The following is a 24,193-nucleotide window of genomic DNA, read 5'->3' as shown; positions in this document are numbered from 1 at the left end:
CTCCCTAGTTGGATCGTATTCTCCCCGTACAGAAATTCACGATCACATTGTGTCTCGTACATTTTCTCTCCCACCTGTCACAATCCCAACACCAGGTACGATTCCAACACCAACTATGACCCTTCCACCCAATTATCTTCAGCCGCCGAGGAAGCCTCGACCCTGCTCTCAACCCCCTTGGGCAGGCCCACCTCTGACGATCTGACAAACGAGCTGGAAGCACTGGTGCAGGAGATTAACGATAAACGCGCCAGGGACTTGGAGATGTTGAACGAGTTCCAGAATTCACTATTATTCGAGGTGAGAGGATGTTACTACGACCCAGGGTCGCCTTAATCTGGCTCTCTTGAGCCTCTGGGGCTTAACACCTGGGTCCTTAGGCGCCCTCATTCTGGCTTTGAAACTGTGCGAAGGATTTATGAAACAAGCCTCAGAGTTGTAACACTGAACCTGACGGGGAGCCTTCAGACCAAATTGAACGAGGGCCATTTTCAGGAAACGGTTGGCAAAAATCATCAATGATGATTGCATGTGAAAGAAATGCTGTATCTTTTAAAAAAAACTGACTCAAATCTGATGACTTGATCTCCCTTTTGTACATTTGGGTAAGCAACTTCCGTTGAGATCTTAGAAGTCACCGTTCTTGAGGTGCGCTCTTCAGATACCCAGTGGTCGCTCATGGAACCCAAGTAGCAACAAACTCGTTTTTTTTTTACTAGCTAGACCAGGGGTGGGCAAATTTGTTGACTCGCGGGCCACAGTGGGTTCTAAAATTTGACAGAGAGGCCGGGCCAGGAACAGATGGAGTGTTTGTGTGAACTAAATATAAATGACATTAAAAATCATTACGTGAAAGGATTTGGCCTTTAACAGGTAGCAAAGCATTCGTTTGCAAGGCAATTTAACAAGTTGCACGAATATAAACAATACAAAAACATAAATTTTGATTTAAAGCTTTCGTGACTGCAGTAATTCATATTCTTAGCTCTTTCGGTAAAGTCACGTTGAAGGGAAACAATAAAATAATAAAATATATATAAAACAATAAAAATTATCACGACGTTTCGACCATAACACAAACGGTCGTCATCAGGTGCGTCGGTTTGCAGTAATTTACTTATTTTGAAATATATTTCATTATTTTATTGTTTCCCTTCAACGTGACTTTACCGAAAGAGCTAAGATTATGAAATACAAAAACGTGTCGTAACTCGCGGTCAAAGTGCGCCATCTAGTGGGAAAATGGGGGCATTACAGGAGAAGGAAAATTTAATATAATAATAATATTTGGACAAGTTCGGCGGGCCGGATTAAAAAGCCCGTTGGGCCGTACATGGCCCACGTCTGAGCTAGACACAACTCTTTCACCATACGGCAGGATTCCTCACGTTGGCTATTAGGCCACGTGACATCACGCACGTTATCTCTGTCTTGGGGGAGCTTGGCTGCAATCTCGCTTTATCTCTTATCTCCAGCTATTTAACAACAAAAACACACTCAGTGGGACACTCCAAGAGCATTTGACTTACAGCCCACCGGTTGCGCATTTACTTACCGTGACAATGTGTGTTTCCCTCAAGTTTAGTTCAAATAAATGTTTAACGAGGTGAGAACTCAAGGGACCAGGATAGTCTCATTATTCAAAATCGATCCCCCGAGTCCAAGGTTGACAAAAGAGTAAGCAACAAAGAAAGTACATAAATTATCAAATAAAAAATCGGAAGAAAAAAAACAACAACAGCCGCCATTCACCGCTCCGCCACTAACTGGTGGTAATGTCACCAAATAGCTTGCGCCTTTGAATCAATGGTGCCCGTTTCGAAGGCAAGAGGTCATTGGACAGGCCCAGATCATTGTGGGTTAACTGACAGAGGTAAATGGCAGATACACGGCCTGTGAGCCCCACTGTGCCAACTTGTGTGTTTTAGCCGCCCACTGCTCCACTCTTGAGCGTCGCTCCTCCACCCTACGTTGATGCTTGCAGAGCGACTGCCTCCAACTGCCCAGTAGCATCCTTCATGAGCCTCCTCCACAGAGGCCGATCTTGACAACGCTGGTACCAATCCTTGGCAAGTCCAATCAGCTTTATATTCTCCTGTACCACAGCAGCCCCTGTGTTCTGTAGCTTGTACCATGACCATTCAGTCCCTTCTATCTGGCTAGACAGAAACTGATTGGGCATGCGGTGGCTGGGCATGTGGGCTATGTGACCCAGCTAACACACAGTCTAGCCTCATTGAGGAAGTCACTGGTGTGAATTTGTCCAGATCTTTCAAGAACATGTGAGTTCCTCACAACACAGCAGGGTGGATTGGAGGCAGGCCAGCCTGAATGTTTCAAACCGATGCAAAATGTTCCTTTAAATGTGTTCAGTTCCACGAAAACAAAACACGATCATATGAGGAATTGAAAACATTTCCCTCCATTATTGCTTGTAAAATTGCCCTTTCGCCCCCCCCCCCTCCCCCCACTGTAGGTGTCTCAGGTGTGCGATGCTATCCGCTCCTCCATCAACCCCCAACCTTACGATTTTATTGGTTTTTAATAAGCTATTAATTCCATAATTGGATGTTATAAATTTGAGCGCTTTTCAGATTTGTTGCATAGATAGTATGAGTTTTCAGATTTTAGTTAGACCTTTTCGGCAATGTTAATTGTAAAATGTTGTGAAATGTATTCTAATTTATGCTTAGCTGTTACTGCAACCGCTTTTAAAATTGCTTTGTACTTGCTGTGCTTTCGTGATGTTTCATGAGTGTTGACCCAGGGCTCACTGAAATAAAATACATCGAGACTCTGGGCTTACACTTGGTTATAAAGTTGATACTGGTAGGAACCTCCTGGTTATTACACCACCAGCCCACAGGGGATTATTGTTGTGTCAGACCGTCGTGCATCCAAAAATGGGAGGGGTGGGGCTGGGTGGAGAGGGGAGGGTGGGGAGGGGCTGGGTGGGGAGGGGAGGGTGGGGAGGGGAGGGTGGGGCTGGGTGGGGTGGGCAGTGGAGGGGCTGAGTGGGGTGGGTGTGGCGGGGTGGGGAGGGGAGGGAGGGGAGGGTGGGGCTGAGTGGGGATGGGTGGGGCTGGGTGGGGAGGGGCTGGTCACCCCGTGGTGCCCTTATAAAACTCAACGTGTAACCTACTCACGCCGGCTCATGCCCGCCCTCACAGAATCAGGCCAGCAGCAGATGGGAAGAAACTGTTTTTATGGCGTGAGGTTTTGGTCCTGATGGACCGAATGCCTTCTGCCGGAGGGGAGTAGCTAAAACAGAGAGTGTCCAGGGTGGGAGGAATCGGCCATAATCTTCCTCGCTCGCCTCATGGTCCTTGTCGTGTGCAGGTCCTCGAGGGTTGGTAGATTGCAGGCAATTACCTTCTCAGCAGTGTGGATGATACGCTGCAGTCTGCTCTTGTCCTTGGCAGTGGCAGCAGCGTACCAGACGGTTATGGAGGAGGTGAGGATGGATTCAATGATCGCTGTATAGAATTGCACCATCATTGTCTTTGGCAGGTTAAATTTCTTCAGCTGCCGTAGAAAGTACATCCTCTGTTGAGCTCTCTTGGTGAGGGAGCTGATGTTCAGTTCCCACTTGAGGTCCCGGGAGAGAATAGTGCCCAGGAAGCGGAAGGACTCTACAATTTTGACTGGGGAGTCTAACAGGGTGATGGGGGTGAGGGGGGCTGTATTCTTCCTGAAGTCCACAACCATCTCAACTGTCTTTAGAGCATTTAGCTCTAAATTGTTCTGGCTACACCAGGTCACCAGGTTGTCAGCTTCCCACCTATAGTCAGACTCATCCCCACCAGAGATCAGCCCAATGAGGGTGGTGTCGTCCGCAAACTTCAAGAGTTTGACGGACAGATGATTGGAGGTGCAGCTGTTGGTATACAGGGAGAAAAGCAGTGGGGAAAGGACGCAGCCCTGAGGAGTTCCGGTGCTGATGGACCTGGAGTCAGAGATTTGTGTTCCCAGCTTAACGCACTGCTTCCTGTCAGACAGGAAGTCTGTGATCCATTTACAGGTGGTGTAGGGCAAGTTCAGCTGGAAGAGCTTGTCCTGAAGCAGGGCAGGGATGATGGTGTTGAAGGCAGAGCTGAAGTCCACAAACAGGATCCTGGCGTAGGATGCTGGGGCGTCCAGATGCTGTAGGGTGAAGTGGAGGGCCATGTTAACTGCGTCGTCCACAGACCTGTTGGCTCTGTAGGCGAACTGAAGGGGGTCCAGGAGAGGGTCTGTGATGGCTTTGAGGTGTGCCAGGACCAGGCGCTCAAAAGACTTCATTACCACAGATGTAAGGGCGACCGGTCTGTAATCATTTAGTCCTGTTGGCCTTAGCTTTTTGGGCACAGGGATGATGGTGGAGGACTTGAGACAGGCTGGTACATGGCATGTCTCCAGGGAGGTGTTAAAGATGTTGGTGAACACTGGAGACAGCTGGTCAGCGCAGTGTCTGAGGGTCGCTGGAGAGACAGATCCGACCCGGCTGCTTTGCGTGGATTCTGCCTCTTGAAAAGTCTATTAACTTCTCCCTCCTGAAAGGAGAGAATCGTCTCTGTAGTATGGGTGGGGCCTCTCGGGTGGGAAGGGGTGGTTCAGGATAGTCCAATTGTCTTTCAAATCTAACGTAGAACTCGTTCAGGTCGTTGGCTAGGCGGGAGTCGTTAGTGGTGTGGGGGGTTCTGGGTTTGTAGTTGGTGATCTGCCTGAGCCCTCTCCAGACAGAAGCAGCGTCGTTAGTAGAGAACTGGTGTTTTAGTCTCTCTGAGTAGTCGTTTAGCCTCTCTCACCGCTTTGCTAAACCTGTTCATCGACTCCTTGAATCTGTCTCTATCCCCACTCCTAAACACTTCCTCCTTCTCCAACCTCAACCTTCTGAGCTTTGCTGAGAACCAGGGCTTATTGTTGTTAAAGTTCACCCTGGTACGTGTTGGGATACAGCAGTCCTCACAAAAGCTGATGTCGAGCATATTTACGGAATACACCACGTGATGGTGCCGCCGTTGACCCTGGCCATTGACCGAGCAGCCCAATGTTCCTACTACCAGCTCCCTCCGCGGGAGAATGTGTTATGTTATCTTATGGTTGTGCCTCTACGTGCCTTTGGCCTTGCTTTACATACCCTTTAACGCTCTAAACATTGGGCCTTGCTCTTTGGTTCTTTAGGTAAAGTCACGTGGTAGGTATAAAATAAATTAAATCCGCGACGTTTCGGGCGCAGCACAACAAGCGTCCGCCGTCAGGTGGGACAACCACAGCAAGAAAACAATTGGTGAAGTGGGCAAAAGGGCTGCCGTGACAAGAGGCTATGTAGGTAAGAGAGGGGGGAGGAGCCAGGGAGGAGAGAGTGGAGGGGGTGTGGAGTAGGGGCAGTGGAGTGCTGCAAGTGAGTCACATCTAGATTGGGTCTTGCGTTTCATTATCAAGTTACATTTTCCAAAAGCACACCAACCTGCTCTCATCCGCTTATTTTGTAAGTTTGATCCCAGGCGGCCTTCAGTTTTATGTGAGTCTGTTATGGCGCTCAGGATGCGTTCTTGATAAACGGAACACTTCGTGAAACAGCGCTGTAGGAGGTCATCATAACATGCTTCCAATGGAGATGCATTACCGAATGAGCATTGGTTTTCCTCTGACCAAATATGAGCACTACTTCATTGGGGTATCAGTACCCGCCTATATTACAATACTGTGCACATGATAAATGTTTAGAGCATTTTATATATAGTTAAAACAAGTTCAATGGTTAAAGACGTAAGAGCTATGCCTGTACATGTGTAATGGGTTCTTTAAGACGGCGTAGAGACGAATCGGTAGAGGCAACGCTTATTTATTACAAAGGTGCTTAACAATACAATACAGCCTTCTACTTGAAGGGGTAACGGCCCCTTCACCGACTGCTAGCTGAGGAGGTACGGCTTCGGTCTAACTCGCCCTATTCCTGGGCTAGGGTCTCGGGGTCCTCCGGCTAAGGGGGTCCTTGGGGAGGCTAGTCTGACCTGACCCAGCCAAGGTACAGGTCTCGACCACTGGCCACACGGGACCCGTCCCTGATAAGTCACCCACACAGACCCACAGTCACTCACCTAGCCACCCACACACTCAGTCACTCACTCACCTAGCCACCCACACACACACACAGTCACTCACCTAGCCATCCACACACTCAGTCACTCACTCACCTAGCCACCCACACACACACAGTCACTCACCTAGCCACCCACACACTCAGTCACTCACTCACCTAGCCACCCACACAGACACACAGTTACTCACCTAGCCACCCACACACTCAGTCACTCACTCACCTAGCCACCCACACACTCAGTCACTCATTCACTCACTCACCTAGACACCCACACACTCACTCACTCACCTAGCCACCCACACACACAGTTGCTCACCTAGCCACCCACACAGTCACTCACCTAGCCACCCACACACACACTCACCTAGCCACCCAGACACTGTCACTCATTCACTCACATAGCCACCCACACACTCAGTCACTCACTCACCTAGCCACCCACACAGTCACTCATTCACTCACCTAGCTACCCACACACTCATTCACACACTAACCTAGCCACCCACACACTCAGTCACTCACCTAGCCACCCACACACTCAGTCACTCACCTAGCCACCCACACACTCAATCACTCATTCACTCAGTCACTCACCTAGCCACCCACACACTTAGTCACTCACCTAGCCACCCACAGTCACTCACCTAGCCACCCACACAGTCACTCATTCATGCAGTCACTCACCTAGCCACCCACACAGTCACTCATTCACTCAGTCACTCACCTAGCCACCCACACACTCAGTCACTCATTCACTCCGTCACTCACCTAGCCACCCACCCACACACTCAGTCACTCACCTAGCCACCCACACACTCAGTCACTCATTCACTCAGTCACTCACCTACCCTATGCCCAACTTCCTTCATGTCTCCAAGCTCATGTTCAATCGATTCCAGTTCGATGTCAAACATGCATCTCTCCATGCTTTTATTTTCAAACACTGTTCTATTTTCTCTTGGGGTTTATATTTGCAAGCGTATTAACCTGCTAAATACACGCACTGTACAGAATGCCAACCCATGTTTTTCAATGGGATTGTCAATGAGTCGGGGTATATTTTTACCAGCCCCCCCCCAAAAGGGTCTCTTTGGCATTTATTTCAGAGCTCTCCGTTATGAAATTAAATGGGCAATATTAGTGCCATGGGCTACAGCAAGAAAGGAGCATCACTCGTGGTGGGAGCAAAAACTTTGGCTATGAGCAAGTTGAGAACCCCCCCAAATTGTAAATTAATTGGAGCCGCTAAAGTTACGGCACCCGAGGACTGCCAAGTGAAATCTGGTTTGGGGCTCATGGACAAAATGGCAATGCACACGGCAGACAAACTCGGCAGGTTAAGGAGACTAACCATAATTATTTTAATTTCAACATTCTTCATTTCCACTGCGACCTTTAAAATCTTTCGGTGCAGTCAATATAGAAATCTAAATTAATCCTCCAAAAAATGACAACTAAAATGTAAACGCGTCAAATTGCACTTTCGACCTATACCCACGGTTAACTTTCAACAAGAGTGATGGGACATTCACAAATAATACACAAAGTGACAATGATGTTGACACCGACGTTCAATACGGCATGAAACATGTTGAGTTGTCTTCTATGAAGGCTGGGCAGTGGAGAAGCACAGTTTGAGGGTGTAGAAGTATGGAACATCTGAGAAAATAAAAACAGGGGAGCCACATGACATCTTCACTGGAGCACACAAAAACTTAAAACAATGAAGCGATTCTTAGGAGGGTCTTTGTCGATGTCGACAAACTCGTTCAGGGAGCTAAGATAACGTTGAGTTGTGATAAGTGAAAGTGCTTGGCTATGTCAACTTTCAATTCCATTCTGTATATGCAAACAACAACGAAATCCAAATCGCCCATAAATAACAACCTGTTAATATATAATACAACAATCTACAACTGCTTTCACTTCCTGCAATTTCACCCAAGGCTGCTAGGCAGCCAGTGTACACAGATGGTGCTATGGTAATAACAAGCGCCCCCCCCCAAATCTGAACATTAGGTGCTCAACAGAGCGTGCGACCAAAGATTTGCCGATAATGCAGCACCGCTTCAATGTCATCGCACCAACACAAATGGCCAACACCCCACAACTTACTTGCGTTCTTCAGGGGGTGATGGTTAATGCACGCCAGAGCCTCCATGGCATCGTTCTTGGTCTCCCACTCCGTCAGGCCGGACACGCTCCTATCGGCTGGACACGTGGACGGACCGTTGCTCATGGAGTCATTTGGGTCGTGTAAAACGCGACACCCTTCACCATTTTGATTTAAAGCTTTCGTGACTGCAGGGATTCATATTCTTGGTTCTTTCGGTAAAGTCACCACCACGTAGAAGGGAAACAATAAAATAATAAAAATATAAAACAATAAAATTCTCACGACGTTTCGACTGCAACACAAGCAATCATCATCAGGTGTGAAAACCACAGCAAGAAAATTTGAAAAAAGTGGCGGTTATTTTTAACGTTAGCACCACGGAGAGCGATTTGGCAGTTGTTCAGATGGACGAGTCCATCTATGTTCTGAAAAGAGGAGGGGGGAGACGAAAATAATGGATGCGGTCTGAAAGCCACCGTAAGCGTGAACAATCAATTAAGACCCGAAATGGTTTATCAAATCCTTCCAATGATTGCTAAGCCAGAATCCATCTTCTCGGTTGAAATTGTCTGTGTTTGTATATATTTATTATTTTGTTGTTTCCCTTCTACGTGACTTTACCTAAAGAACCAAGAATATGAAACCCTTTGCCGTGTTTAAAGGATGGTGTCAGTCGTCGGTGAATTTCTGCAGCAGGAAGGCTTCAGTCCGATGCCTTGGCTACGCTAACACGCTTCAGTCAGCTTGGGCGCGAGTGAATAGCAAGGATTGCTCTCGGGAGAGAATTTCTCACAGGGTTTCTTGAGCATGGCCTCATAGCACACGTTGCAGATCATCTGGTGTCGTGCTGTAAATCAAGCGACGATTGCATGGAGAATACAGTACACGATTTATTCTGTGCCATGACACGTAAGATAAATAATAAACATACTTTGCGGGACTTACTTTTTCCAGAAAACACTTTGAAAGAGCGGGGCTTCGCAATCGACATTTCGTCGCACAGCTGCGGGGACAGAACGGGCGGCGTTCACGTTATAGTTGGTAACAGTTAACGTGCACCGGTAAAGCATTCGGGAGATGTCATTTTAATTGCAGGCACAAATCCCGTTGTCCATTTTTAAATTTACATTCGCCAGCTTTGGAGCAGTCTTTTAAAGTGCTCAGATTATTGTGAACACCAAGCATAGACTCAGGGGGAATGCAACCATTTGCAGAAACAATGTCCAAAGACTGAAATGTAAACCTTTCGAATACGAATGAATATGAATCGTAATGTATTAAACAGGACAAATTAACGCGAGGTGTTGTCTAGTCTGTAACAAAAAAGTCCCTTTGGAACATCGACTGCATTATTTATACATCTTATGTTTTAACCGCTGAAAGGAAACTACATTACACCATTTTACATTTGTCCCGTCACAGGAAACGTGTCATTGGCCACCACAAACTCCACAACATCAATAGGCTCATCTTAAAAACCCACGATTGTTTCACGTGCAAACTTTGGACTTGAATATTTATAAAAGCTTCACCTGGGAAAACTTTTAAAGAAACCGAACGCGCTCCCCTTCTGTGCTGCTGGCAGCAGGCTGAAGGGGCGGCGGGGGCACGGACCTGCGCGAACATCTCGGCCGTGATGTCCGTGGGCGCGTTGAAGAAGTGCAGCACCGCGGTGGGACGCTGGTTGCGGTTCTTCGCCGCCTTCTCGCTGTTGGCGTAGCGGTGGTTGTGAGAACCTGCGTAGTCCCTGTAGCTGTCGGTGCCGTCCGGCAGCTCGAACGCCTGGCCCGGCACAATCGACCGCTGCCTCGACACGCTGCCGAGACGAGGGCGGAAGGGAGGGAATAGCGCGAAGAAACTGTTTTTAGTTTTTATTTTATCACGTTCCAAATTTCACGTGCTCTTTGGTTCGATTCGGTAAAGTCACGTGGGTAAAAAATAAAATAACAAAAAATCACGACGTTTCGGCCACAACACAAGTGGCCTTCATCAGGTGAAGGGACCGGACTGTCCAGAGGACAGCGTTGGAGTGAAGACAGCAAGCCCAGGTCGCGTCCTTTAAGCTTGTTGTCGCGGCATCTTTTGAGGAAGGTCAGCGTCTCGATGAGCTTTGACTTCTTGTCCCGTTGTCTGTTGAAAGCTCTAACAGATAGGTGAAAGCCCTCCCCGTAGAGCTTCAAATCTAGAATCCAAATTTCACGTTCGCTATTTCAATAAAGGCCCTCCCCGTAAAGCTTCAAATCTAGAATCCAAATTTCATGTTCGCCACTTCAATAAAGGCTCTGGAAAGCAAGTCACCGGGGTCCTCGTGAGCTGTGACGAGTGTTTCGTTCACGGTATTCATCAGCTCTCTTTTTCACCGTCCTAAAATTTAGTCACTTGCACTAAATATTTACTAAAGTTGTCTTCTCTAAATGGAAAGCAGTATCCAATTACATTAACAGGATATGACGAGTTACATTTACCAATTTAACACGGGGACAAAAAGGCTCACCAGAGGTTGATTTTATTTCCAAAGATCTGAGACATATTGAGGTGAAAAACCGCCCTGTGCACGGCGTACTGATCTCCCATCTCGACCATGGCGGCTCCCGGCTTGCTCTTCAGGAACTTAACCTACAAAAATAACAACCCGTAAGATGGTTCAGCATCGCGCAATCTTGCACGAAAATATCTACAAGTTTCGTTGTAACGCATTGTTGAAATGTGAAGTGTTGGCCGAGGGGCCATTAGAAAACATGCACAAAGAACACTTCGCATTGGGTACATTTTTGTAAAGAAAATTACCAAATGTGTATGTTGTCAATCGGTGAACAAATTTGGTCGTGTGAATCTCCCACTTTATATAACACGATCAGCGCACGACGTGCACCACACGCGTGCGTACGCATTGCACCGCGGTTGAACCTTTGGAAGAAAAAAAACGGGGACTCATTTCAAAGCAGGTGCGCGCAACACCCAGCGAAGGCACCTTCTCCACGTCGCCGAAGAGGCAGAGGATGTTAAACACGCGGTCGCAGTTGAAGCGTTCGGCGTCCAAGTCGTACACAATGAGGACCTTGTTGTCGGCCTGCTGGTTCATCATGGCCTGCACGTGCTGGCCCTGGGTACCACCCTGGGGCCCAACCTGGTTGCCCATGCCTACTCCCATGCCCATTCCTCCCCCACCGCCCATGCCGTCGCCGCCAGATCCGTAGTCGACGCCCGGTGGTGGTGGCTGCTGGTGGCCTGTGACGCAAACACACAAGAGGGGGAAACGCATCGTGAACTAGCTGAAACTCTCTAAACTTCTCTGAAAAACAGATTTATGACAACCATCATCTTACACACGTGTGCCCTTTCCTATAAGGTCAGGTAACCCAGGAATCACCACTCTACTCCTTGGAGACACTGGAAAACATTGGTCCAGAAGACTCAGTTGCCTAGGGAATAGACTAAACTAGTTTTTATTTTAGGTTGAGGGCCACCAAGCTAGAGCTCTTATTCAGCATAGCTTGTTTTAAATACCCAATACATCTGATAGCTATTGGAAATATCGTCTCTTAAAACACAAAGCAACTCATACGTTGCAATTGTTAATTGCAAAAAAAGGTTTTTAGGATGCACCTTAACACTAATTCCAAATAAGAAATGTTCTCAACAGGCAGCAGGTTGTTTCAATCTGACAGCAAGCTGAAGGAAACCGAAATTATAGCATTCGCAACAAGGGGATTACCTCCACAGTCACCACCACCGCAAGCGTGTGCTTTGGGATGGTCGCCAAGGAGAGACGTTTGCTTCGCTGGCATCATTGCATTGTCCTCTGAAAACAACAAAAAAACGATCACCAAATTTACCCACGGGAAACATAAGCGCTCATTGCTGCACAAAATAAGGACAATCCAAAAAATGCATTCTGCACCCAGAACATTCACATGACCAACACATTAAGAAATTCCGGGCACACTCCACACGGGGGCGCGCTGCGTCTGTCGATAAAAACAATTGGCGGTATTTTTTAAAATGCAGATTTCACACGGTGCAACATAAATAACGAGCACCATACAAAATACAGCGCGTAAAGAAACGCTCATCGCAAGAAGAAGAAAAAACAAAATTTATTGGAGGTGTACAGATGCACGCGACAAATTGTTCCGAGGTGCGGCGTCAGCGAGTGTCCGTGGTTGCCGCCTGCGATGCCCGCTCATTTCTTACCCAGTCTACGCTTCGACGGGAACACAAAGTTGCCCAGAGTCGGGCGGCGGCTGACGACCCATCGCGAGGAGGATGCAACAGAAAGGCCGGCGCCTTCTTTCCTGCGCCAACAGCAGTCACGCTTGGCACAAATGCACCCCCCCCGCGTTGTCCGTGCCACCGCACCTCTCGCTCTCCGGCGACCCTTTTTGGTTTGGGGCTTAAAATTGGGACGCTTGAAGTGGGCGACGGGGCCTTACGAACCTTTAAAATGAAAAAGATCGCCGCTTATAAACCGATGCGAAATGCGTTGTGTCTGGCATCTGCAATGTCAAAATCCTCGTTTGCAAACAAAACTTTAGCAAGGCAGTCTAAACGTACGAGCGTGGAGGTAAATTCTCACCAACGGAGCGATTTTAAGCCCCAAACGCATCGGCACGCGTTCCGTTCGGCTTATTTCCAAGTCCCGTTCGCGGTGAATGCGGGCTTTCGTCGCTCCCGGCTTCTTCGCGGCGGTTCCGGTGCTTTGCCGGTCTGTCAGCGCCGTGTCCCCCGGTGCCTGCGGCTGGACGCGGGTTATCCGATGGCCTCTGCCAAGCGGCACGTGGCGGTTGCGGTGCAGCGGACGCGGCGTGCTGCGCCAAGTGTTCCGTGACGTGGCGCTGCAGGCGTGGGGGGCGCGGGTCGGCCGTGCGTGTCACAGCGGTGGCGGCGTGTTGGTTGCTTGGTCCCCGGTGCCTCCCAAGTGCCGACGAGGATGTCGCCAATGTCGCCGTTCGTGTCGTCGCCGTTCACGTCGGTGGCTGTTGGCTGCCGGGCGCTTGATTGCTCGTGTGTTGCTTGCAAATTGCCTCGTGTGCTTGTGTGCGGCAATGCTCGCAGATGCTCCTTGTAGCGTTGATGTTGGGAGTGAGGAAAATACTCTTCGAAGCGTTTACGGACATTTGGCGATTAAATCAAACCGCACCGTGTCCCTGAAGCTCCCTTGATAAAGTGGCGAGACTTACCTCTTCGGAAACTAATATCTGTGCGTACACACAATGTACTCGGGACAAAGATACCATTTTCCTGTTCAGGCTCAATCGTACCAAATTAAAAGGGTTACTTTATAATAAGTGATATTTTCAATCGTAAATATCGGCTTTTCTGACATCCTCTAAGCTTCTCCGCTTAGTATCCAGACACCACATAATGCAGTCAAGGTTTCTCAACCCTACAAAATATAAAAACGCAACGTGCAATGTCCACCTCAAATATGCCAGTGAAAGTTGGCACCTACTTCTGATCCAACAGACACACACCCTGGTAAATCTAAATATAAAAGTAAAACCTTGGATTGCGAGTAACTTGGTCTGCAAGTGTTTTGCAAGACGAGCTAAAATTGAAAATAAATATTAACTTGATAAACGAGCGAGGTCTTGCAATACGAGCAGTGTACGTGTAGACACACTTTGTACTGCCGTGAGTCACGTGATCACACAACTGATAGACGAGTGCTTTGATGTACGAGCGCTTTGGATTACAAACACGTTCCCGGAACGAATTATGCTCGCAATGCAAGGTTTTACACTGTAGTGTAAAAATGCCCAGCCTTGATACACCCCGAACAACCGAGTACCCGCCTATGGGCCACATGCACTTGACGTTGGGAAAATCTTCAAAGCTGATCAAAATCTAAAACGCCACCAACTTAATGGCAATATCTATCGCATGTCCAGTACCAGGGCAACAGCTTTAATGGTAACAAAAAAATTAATCCAATGGATTATTGAACACTCCAGCAGCCACATGCCTCCTTGTGAATCCTGTTCTTCACAACATTCACTTATACTGCCAAATTGTTCTGAAGGGTAAACTAGAAAAAACAAAGTACACGGGCACGAGTTTAAAACCAATCTGCCCAGAGTAAACTACGCAAGCTTAGCATGGGCTAAAAAAACACAAAGATTATTTAGTTATATGTTGCGCTAGCTGTTACTACCCGGCTTCGCCCGGGACTTGGATCCACCACGCCCGGCCGCCTTTGTCTCCCCAGTGGCGATGTTCACACACCACAGCAGTTACTCGTTTGAGGCTGAGTCGACCTAGGGGAGGCCCAGGACCGGTTAAAATAATCGTCACCGGTGGTGGCGGTGAGCGGGAATCGAACTTGGGTCGCCGGGTTCGTAGCGCAGCGTAGCGCTAACCGCTACACTACGGGTCACGTGACAGATTTGACGTCACAGCTCACTTGCCGTGCAAAAAATAAATGCATTATCGAGCTCCCCCCCCCCCAAAAAACAAAAGTGTATTTGTGTAATGTTTGCACGGTGTACAGTCTGGAAAGTACCCACATGGCAAATTTCCAGTTTGTTGCATGTCGGGAAGTACGCTAAACATTTTGAACAGACACACATATTCACAACTTTGCCTTTTATATATATGGAGAAGATAGGTATAAACGAAAATAACCTTGACCAGCTCTACACAATTGCAGTGATTGCATGATTGATACAAAAGAGGGGAATGGCGTTTCAAATAACTTCCTGTGACAACGACCAAGTTCTGTAGATTGTAAACAGTACACCAATGTGCTTCAAGACAACCAAGTGTCTGCAGGTGTGACATTTTTCTGCAACCAAAATCTCAAGTGCAGAAGCTGCATTATCCTCTTGAGAACGCTCCAAACTTCCCCCTCTACTTGGCCACTGATCTTCAAGTATAACACGGCAAAGCCGGCCGCGTACAGAAAGTCAATGCCTGTTTCATCACGCCGTGCACACCCCCCAGCCCTTGCGTTAAAAACGTCACCCCCCCCCCACACACCCGAGGGCTCACCACCACCAGCTGTCGAGAGAGCGCGGCTCTGATATGCTCAATATTGGTCTTACCTTGCTTGAGGCCAGGGTTGGTGAAGTCCCAGGTCTCAGAGTCATTTTTAAACACATTCAGACGTGTCGCCTGTAAAGAGGACACAGCAGGGGGAAAAGATAAACATTATTCGTGGCCAGCATATAGGGCATAGATGCTGGGAAAAAATTATATAACTTTAGAACCTTCTTTGGTTCTTTCGGTAAAGTCACCACGTAGAATGAGGATAAAATAATAAAATAAAACAATAAAATTCTCACGACGTTTCGGCCACAACACAAGTGGCCTTCTTCAGGTGAAAGGAACAAACCTGTCGTCCCGACCTTGTGTTGTGGCCGAAACGTCGTGATAATTTTATTGTTTTATTTTATTATTTTATTTTCATTCTACGTGGTGACTTTACCGAAAGAACCAAAGAAGATGAATCCTTGCAGTCACGAAAGCTTTAAATCGAAACTTTAGAACCATTTAAAATTTACAAGCATAATAATTATTAAGCGGTCATTACCCCCGAGACAATTACGGCACGCAACTTGCGGTAAAGCCGAGGTACTTAACGCAACCCTTAACCTCCTGGGAGATGAATGAATAAGAGCTGCCACACGTAGCAAGTCAACGATAAGCTAAACTTTCGCACCGTACGTAGCAAAAGCGTGCTTATCGGAGTTGTGGGAAAACAGTGGCCTTCTGCCACCAGTTTTTTTTTTAAGATCACGTGTTGATTATCCCTCTTCGTTGGAACAAGCTCCCTTCGTGTTTGCAGATAAAAATCGCTATCCCTCGGTGGCCTATTTAAATTCCAAACTTGTTTAATCGCACATAAGTTTGGCATGCTCTGCCTAACTCGGTATTATTTATTCGCAGTGTTCCTCGTGTACTGTAAAGCGTTAGCCTTGATCGTATACCTCAAAAATGTTGAAGTGCCATAACCCCGTTATGAAAATGATGCATTCGTTATTACTGTTCTGTAATTTTATTTCCTGCTAACAATGTAACATCTCCCCTCAGGTACTCTGCAGGTCTCGCAAAGCAGCCTATGGCTGAATGTTAATCACCCGTCACCAAATAAAATCGAATTAAAAACCAACTCTACCCTTCCCACTGGATGCGAATTTTCCATTAACTGGCTCAGGGCACTGGCTCAGATGAGAACCACCCTCACACGGTAATATCAATTGGGAAAAGTTTGACTTTAGACAACGGCAAGGATGCCCGTCATGCACAATGGGTTGTTGTAGGTTGTGGGGCTGTGTGGTGGGCAGCTGTAAAATCCATTGGGTGCATTGTATTTCTATGCTGCCACAATATATGCTACACTCCTTTACCCCGCACACAAGTCAAATAACCCCCACAACAGGCATCGAGTGCAGAAGCCCTCATCTAGCAATGAATTGCTGTGTGTATTCAGCATTATTTGCTCACCAAAGTGGTCAATTCATAATATTAAATGAAATCTTTGGTCTGCGGGTGAAAAAACCCAGGTTGTGGTGCACACACTTGTGAATGTACAAAGTATCGGTTGTACTTGCCCTTGCATAGTCCACTATAAGGGTACAGCAGCCCGAATAGATGTCCGCTCCATTCAGAGATGAGTTCGCTCTCTCGGCGCTCTCAACCGAAACAAACGTGGCCAAAAATTAAGGAAAACACGACCATTTCATTTTAAAAACAATACATTTAGCATCTCCAAAATAACACGTAAAATTACGTGAATGGCAGACATATCGTTACGGTTATGCATCTCGTTGAAAGGATATTCCACAAAGGCCTGCAGGCCATTCTTCCTGAAGATAACAATGCGTTGCAGAGGCCCAAATGGTTTGCAAATGTTGTAAAGCACATCCTGCAGGACCACATGGAGCACACAAACGCAGCGAGGTGATTTTGCACGCATTACCAAGTAAATTTGAAAAGCTTTTTTTCCAGTGAATTTTTAAGATCGAGCCATACAGGACATCAACGCTTTCCAAAATCAACATTAGGTCTATATATTGTTTTTTATTCAATGCCATTGGTAGACTTCAAAGCACAAACAAAAAACACGACTTCAATTGCCTCAAATGAACCAAAGGATCAATGTAATTTCCTTAGCAAAGCCATTCACTGTAATCCAAAACGGACATAATTTCACTCGTATAAATGAAACATGCGCGTGTGTGCGTGGCACACCCGACAAACTATTCACACATTAATGTCCAGCTGCTGTAAGTGTAACAATGCCCACCGTGGTGATGGGGTAGATGGGGTTGAGAATGGTGAAGAGCAGGATGTGGTTGCTGTTGCCGTTGTCCCCCGGGACGCCAGGGCGCCAAAGCTTCTGGCTGGTAGAGAAGTTAAAGTAGGCCGGCTGCCCGCACACGTAGACGGAGCCCTTGGACGAGTAGTCGACGCAGCTGCGGGAGCTCTCCGGGTCTTCAAACTCCACCAGCGCCTGCCGCGTCTTGGGTATCATCACCACGTAGCTGCACGGAGGGAGCGATTCAAACGAGTGCCGTTATTCAAAGATGTGGCCGACTTTAAAACGCATGCCTGTTGTTGTTAATGTTAAACACGAGGTTGGTCTGCTCCAAGTCACCTCATTTGATCTCAAGAAATGTTTCAATGCATGCAACGGAGTGGAGACTGGTTTGATGCAGGTTAGATGCCACGTCCCATTTCAGTTTGGCAGTGTAGTACGTTGGAATTGAATGTACTGTAAGAATATAATTATATTTAAAATACATCTTGAGGGTAATGTAGTCTTCTTCTGTCGATGTATCACCTGACAAACGAAGCCTCTTCAAACGTACATAAACAAGGTACGTGTGTGCACCATTTCAATACGAGATATTAATTTTTAACACGGTTACTAATCACAGTTGAACGTGTGCCGCTTTTGTCAGACGGCACAACAAAAGCAGCAGCGGCACTTTAATTCGGAGGGAATTCGTGACTTGGGGAAATTGAAAAACAAACGGTTTTTGTTTCCATTTAAAGCTTTCGTGACTGCAAGCATTCATCTTCTTTGGTTCTTTCGGTATAGTCACGTAGAATGAGAATAAAATAATAAAATAATAAAAAAACACAATAAAATTCTCACGTTTCGGCCACAACACAAGTCGCCTTCATCAGGTGAAGGGACGAGACTGTCCCATTTCAGTTTGGCAGTCTCGTCCCTTCACCTGATGAAGGCCACTTGTGTTGTGGCCCGAAACGTCGTGAGAATTTTATCGTGTTATTTTTATTAATTTATTATTTTATTCTCATTCTACGCGGTGGTGACTTTACCGAAAGAACCCCAAAGAAGATGAAGTGGTTTTTGGTTGGTCACTTCAGGCTGGCAAGGCCCCGAGTAAGCCACGCACGGCGTCGCCGATCACGCCGTGACGTGGGCAACGCCGCGCCCTCTCGTCCACCGCCACACGCGGCCACGACTTTTTATTTACGTAAGTGGTTCTTGAGCTTTAACCTGCAGCCTTGCCACCCCCCCTTTGGTTCTCAATATTTTTTTTAAAACGTACAATGTTTATTAATTTAGAGGTTTGATGGAACAAAGTAGCGGTGCGTACGTGCCCGTGCTCAATGTGTTTCGATGGATTTACCTTGTTAAAAAATAATCTGGCACGTCTTGCACCCCCAGAAAGGGCATCTCCCACCCCGTGCTTAAGAACCATCGAGTATTTTTGTGTTATGCAATTTCTTGAGTTATTGAACCGAAAATCGGTAATACTCGAATTTCCAAGGTCTACGTTCACTCCACGTCCGCAAACACCACCACCACAACAATAATAACAATAATAACAACACCAATAACAATAATAACTATAATAACAACAATAATCTTTGTTTTTTTTCGGTAAAGTCACGTATAAATAAGAATTAATAAAATTACATAATAGCGTACGTTTCGGTTGCAACACAAGCAGCCATCATCAGGTACAGAAGAGCTAAATTTAAGAGAGAGGGGAAACACATAACCCCAGATGTATATACAGACACCCAAGTAGGGGGGAACTAACACCGACACAATAGGGGACATAGAGAGAGAAGCATACCAAACAGACAAGAGTTTAGCAGAATTTGGAAACCAAATAAAGCAACACAGACGGTCGGTCAAAACACAATTAACGCAAAGCCTGGTTGATTACGTTATTTCAAAGATTGCTAAATTGCAAGTTAAGTATGAAATTTAAGATACAGACGGCACACACACATAGACATTCAAGTACAGCGGACCAGCACAGGTACAAGCACACAGTGAAGTCGCCTTAAATAGGCAGAGAAGGCAAGGCTGAGAGACAATGGGACATATTAGCATGAGAAGGCAAGGCTGAGAGACAATGGGACATTTTAGCATGAGAAGGCAAGGCTGAGAGACAATGGGACATTTTAGCATGAGGTATGCATAGAGCAAAGTGGAGCACGGCAGCAAACATTCGGAAGCACCAAGACCGACACACAGGCAGAGACAGCACAGAGAAACAAATCCAAGCACAGACACAAAGGCAGATACACAAGCAGAGACAACACAAGACAACACAAAGACAGACACAAAGATACAGACCTTATACCTCCCCGTAGAGGCGGTTTAAACTTGGTTCAAAGCTTTCGTGACTGCAGGAATTAATCTTTGGTGTTTTCGGTAAACAACAATAATAATAATACAGCTTTCTTCCCCATGCGGGCAACGGTCACCACCGACTGGTCACCTGACTAGGCCAAAGTACCGCACGGCCTCCACGAGGTCCGACTCGAGGGCTGTGTCCGAGAGTCCCCGCACGTGAACCACAGCCGACGGTGGGGGCTTGTGTGGGTCCTCAAACGTGTCCTGTGCACGTCGGCAAGGAAGCAAACTCAACACGACTATTGTGCAAAGCTGTTGTTTCCTCCTATACCGAGAAGACAGTTTTCAGTTTCATTTATTTGGTATAGCCCTGTGAGCCATTTGGCTCTTGAATCGGGTGCAACCGCAACAAACAAAAACATGAACAATAAAAACATCTTAAAGTGACTTTGTGTGACTGTGCAAACAAAAAATCCAGGAAAAAACAGCAAAATAATCCTTGAAATAGCACCGTACACCAACGCTGTGTGCAAAAATCCCAGTGGGATGCAAGTCAAACAACAACAACCACAAGACAACTAAGATTAAAGCCATCAGTCTAACTCCGTACTACAACAAAACAATCATGGCCAAACCATAAAACTTTTTCAAAATCACCAAAATAAAGCCAAGGCTAACATCGCCGGCAAGTGATATCGGAGCAGATGCAGACACTTGCATTAAAGGGCTTTTTAAATATGCATCCGTTTGGCAAAAAATGGCCATAGCTCAGTGCCATCATTTCAGTAATAGCTAAGAACGTTCGCGAGTTTAACTTTAAATCTAAACGGCCCTCGAGTTACAAACTCTGGAACTCGCATCCCCCACCGCCAGGTGCGCTTTTGTAGACGCTGTAAAGTTTTATTCCGCAAAGTTTTTAATCACATTGGGGAGGGTCGAAGAGCTACCCCACGACGCTATCGCGTGGGACATTTAACATATCGGTATTTTAACTTAATTAGTATTTTAACTTTTGATTTAAAGCTTTCGTGACTGCAGGGATTAATATTCTTGGTTCTTCCGGAAAAGTCACCACGTAGAAGGGAAACAATAAAATAATAAAAATATAAAACAATACAATTCTCACGACGTTTTGACTGCAACACAAGAAGCAATCATCATCAGGTGTGAAAACCACAGCAAGAAAATTTGAAAAGTGGCATTTTTTTTAACGTCAGCACCACGGAGAGCGATTTGAGAGTTTGTTCAGATGGACCAGTCCATCTATGTTCTGAAAAGAGGAGGGGGGAGACGAAAATAATGGATGCGGTCTGAAAGCCACCGTAAGCGTGAACAATTAAGACCCGAAACGGTTTATCAAATCCTTCCAATGATTGTTAAGCCAGAATCCATCTTCTCGGTTGAAATTGTCTCTGTGCTTGTATATGTGGATAGCCTCATGAACGAATTTCTCCTGGTAGGCAATGTTTTTATTCGTGGTCCGCCAGGAAGTGTCTGTGTTGTTGGCCTGACTGGATGTGCTTCACATAATGTTGTTTCAGGTTTGTTGAATTCTCGTCTCTCATCTTTTGCTGTATTTACCTCCGTGATTTGTTCTTGACACCTGATGAAGATCGCTTGCGTTGTGATCGAAACGTCGTGATTGTTTTTTGTTTTAATATAATTTTATTGTATTTCTACATACATGACTTTACTGAAAAAAAACAATGAGTAATGTTTTTATTGTTTCATATTTTTTTTTATTATTTTAGTTCAGTGCAAAGAGAATACCCACCCTTAGAAGAGAAAACGCCGTATAAAAAAATTACACTGGAAATAGCCCAAAGTGTTAACGAACACGAAATCCACGTTTACCAAAACGCGTTTTACTGAACGTAAGCAGAGCCTAGCGATGCTGTGGTCCGCGTGGTCCATCCCCAACACCAACAACGAGAAGCTCTTCGCAACGGCACTGGAATCTGCGAGTTACAAAGCTAAACAATCACGTTAAATAATATAAACACGGCTGGTGGTGGTGGTGGCACGTCGCCTGAGTGAAGCCTCTGGCCCAGGCCTCACAACGAGGCTCTGGGCGAGGAGGAGTAAAATAAACATCTTCTCGTTATAAAAACACCTCGTCAAGTCGCTCGTCACTGACGCTCACCATCGCGCCCGCCTGGACGCGGTCGTTGCCTTCGCCATTGACTCCCAGGCGCTTGGCCGCGTGCCGGAGGCGGCGGTGGTCAACATCGTCGTGATGGCGTGGAGCGCCGGAGGGAATCGATTCGCGATCCTGTCGCTAAAAATCGACGCCTGCGCGGATCGCCGAGCGTCAGCGGCAGCAGCGGGCGGCGGCGGGGCGATTCCAACGTGTGACATCGATTCTCGGATCGATGTGTCCTCTGGCGATGTTCGCGCGGCTTGGTGTGACCCCACAGCCACTCGTCACGTGACGCCTCTCTCGGCCGACTGGGGCCGGCGACGGAGATCTGAAGCAGTCGTGGGCCTCCCCCTAGGTCGGACTCGGACTACATAATTAAATTTGATTAAATTTTTATAATATTAAATAAATAATAATAAATGATCAATAAAAATAATCAAATTAGATTATTGTAAAATCATAATAAATAAATAAAACGAATTTTTTTTATAACCAAATTTGATTGCTTTTAAATAAGAATAAGTACATAAAAAACAAATTTGATTATTTTTAAAATAAGATTAAATAAATAAAAATGTATAAATTAAAATAATAAAATTTGATTATTTTAAAATAATAAATAAATATACATTATAAGTTAAAATAACAATTGGATTATTTTAAAATAATAATGAATAAATAATAAAATAATTGACCAATTTCTATTACTTTTACATAATAAATCAAGGCAGGAATATTTAATTAATAATTTAGCCTTTCTTTATAACAAAATTTTAATATTTTAAAATAATAAAAAATAAAACTTACAAATATTCACATTTGAGTATTATAAATAATAAATATATAAAATTTCCTTTCAAATTTTACTAATCAAATTTGATTATTTTTAAATAAAAATAAATAAATATAAATATTCAAATCTGATTATTATAGAAATTAAAAAAGAGGGATGGCATTGTCATCCTCTCAGCCGACAAGGTCAATGCCACTGTCATCATGGATAAAATACAATATAACAACAAAATTCAAGAATTACTCATCGATGGTAGCTATACAAAAATAAAAAGAGATCCCACCAACAGCCTCGTCATACAAACCAACAAAATCATTTCTGATTCGATCCGCATTAATTGATCAAACCAAACAGTTCTCGTTGAAACCTTCTACTGCCAGGCCACCAAGATTATGCGGCTTACCAAAAATACATAAAGTAGATTCACCCCTTCGTCCCATCGTCTCTACTACAGTGAGGGAAAAAAATATTTGATCCCCTGCTGATTTTGTACGTTTGCCCACTGACAAAGAAATGATAAGTCTATTATTTTAATGGTAGGTTTATTTGAACAGTGAGAGACAGAATAACAACAAAATCCAGAAAAAACGCATGTCAAAAATGTTATAAATTGATTTGCATTTTAACGAGGGAAATCAATATTTGACCCCTCTGCAAAACATGACTTAGTACTTGGTGGAAAAACCCTTGTTGGCAATCACAGAGGTCAGACGTTTCTTGTAGTTGGCCACCAGGTTTGCACACATCTCAGGAGGGATTTTGTCCCACTCCCCTTTGCAGATCTTCTCCAAGTCGTTAAGGTTTCGAGGCTGACGTTTGGCAACTCGAACCTTCAGCTCCCTCCACAGATTTTTGATGGGATTAAGGTCTGAAGACTGGCTAGGCCACTCCAGGACCTTAATGTGCTTCTTCTTGAGCCACTCCTTTGTTGCCTTGGCCGTGTGTTTTGGGTCATTGTCATGCTAGAATACCCATCCACGACCCATTTTCAATGCCCTGACTGAGGGAAGGAGGTTCTCGCCCAATATTTGACGGTACATGGCCCGTCCATCGTCCCTTTGATACGGTGAAGTTGTCCTGTCCCCTTAGCAGAAAAACACCCCCAAAGCTTAATGTTTCCACCTCCATGTTTGACGGTGGGGATGGTGTTCTTGGGGTCATAGGCAGCATTCCTCCTCCTCCAAACACGGCGAGTTGAGTTGATGCCAAAGAGCTCCATTTTGGTCTCATCTGACCACAACACTTTCACCCAGTTGTCCTCTGAATCATTCAGATGTTCATTGGCAAACTTCAGACGAGCATGTATATGTGCTTTCTTGAGCAGGGGAACCTTGCGGGCGCTGCAGGATTTCAGTCCTTCACGGCGTAATGTGTTACCAATTGTTTTCTTGGTGACTATGGTTCCAGCTGCCTTGAGATCATTGACAATATTCTCCCGTGTAGTTCTGGGCTGATTCCTTACCGTTCTCATGATCATTGCAACTCCACGAGGT

The 24,193-nt window shown here is 45.8% G+C and overlaps 1 protein-coding gene across 7 annotated transcripts; it reads right to left on the bottom strand.

Moving 5' to 3' along the window:
* Positions 1 to 5,811: 5,811 nt before the first annotated feature.
* LOC116937362 (heterogeneous nuclear ribonucleoprotein L-like) lies at positions 5,812 to 22,234 on the bottom strand. Of its 7 annotated transcripts, none has more exons than XM_076062604.1 (13): positions 21,881 to 22,234; positions 19,913 to 20,031; positions 17,449 to 17,686; positions 16,982 to 17,067; positions 16,754 to 16,850; positions 15,245 to 15,314; positions 11,917 to 12,003; positions 11,173 to 11,429; positions 10,696 to 10,817; positions 9,816 to 10,017; positions 9,147 to 9,204; positions 8,201 to 8,296; positions 5,812 to 7,744 (listed from the first exon to the last, which is right to left on the bottom strand). In XM_076062604.1, the coding sequence occupies exons 1-13, from the start codon at positions 21,911 to 21,913 to the stop codon at positions 7,689 to 7,691; spliced, it is 1,521 nt and encodes a 506-aa protein (XP_075918719.1). In that variant the 5' UTR covers positions 21,914 to 22,234; the 3' UTR covers positions 5,812 to 7,688. The 7 variants fall into 7 exon arrangements, with proteins under 7 accessions (XP_075918719.1, XP_075918720.1, XP_075918721.1 ...); XM_076062605.1 differs by having other exon boundaries at positions 21,911 to 22,234; XM_076062606.1 differs by lacking the exon at positions 19,913 to 20,031 and having other exon boundaries at positions 17,449 to 17,664; positions 21,881 to 22,233.
* Between the last annotated feature and the right edge of the window lie 1,959 nt (positions 22,235 to 24,193).

This window comes from Petromyzon marinus, unplaced genomic scaffold (assembly GCF_048934315.1).
Source record: "Petromyzon marinus isolate PM22_M1 ecotype Great Lakes invasive population unplaced genomic scaffold, UKy_Petmar_22M1.pri1.0 PM_G_Scaffold_69, whole genome shotgun sequence".
Lineage (NCBI taxonomy): Eukaryota > Metazoa > Chordata > Hyperoartia > Petromyzontiformes > Petromyzontidae > Petromyzon > Petromyzon marinus.
This window is presented reverse-complemented; position numbering and strand designations above follow the sequence as displayed.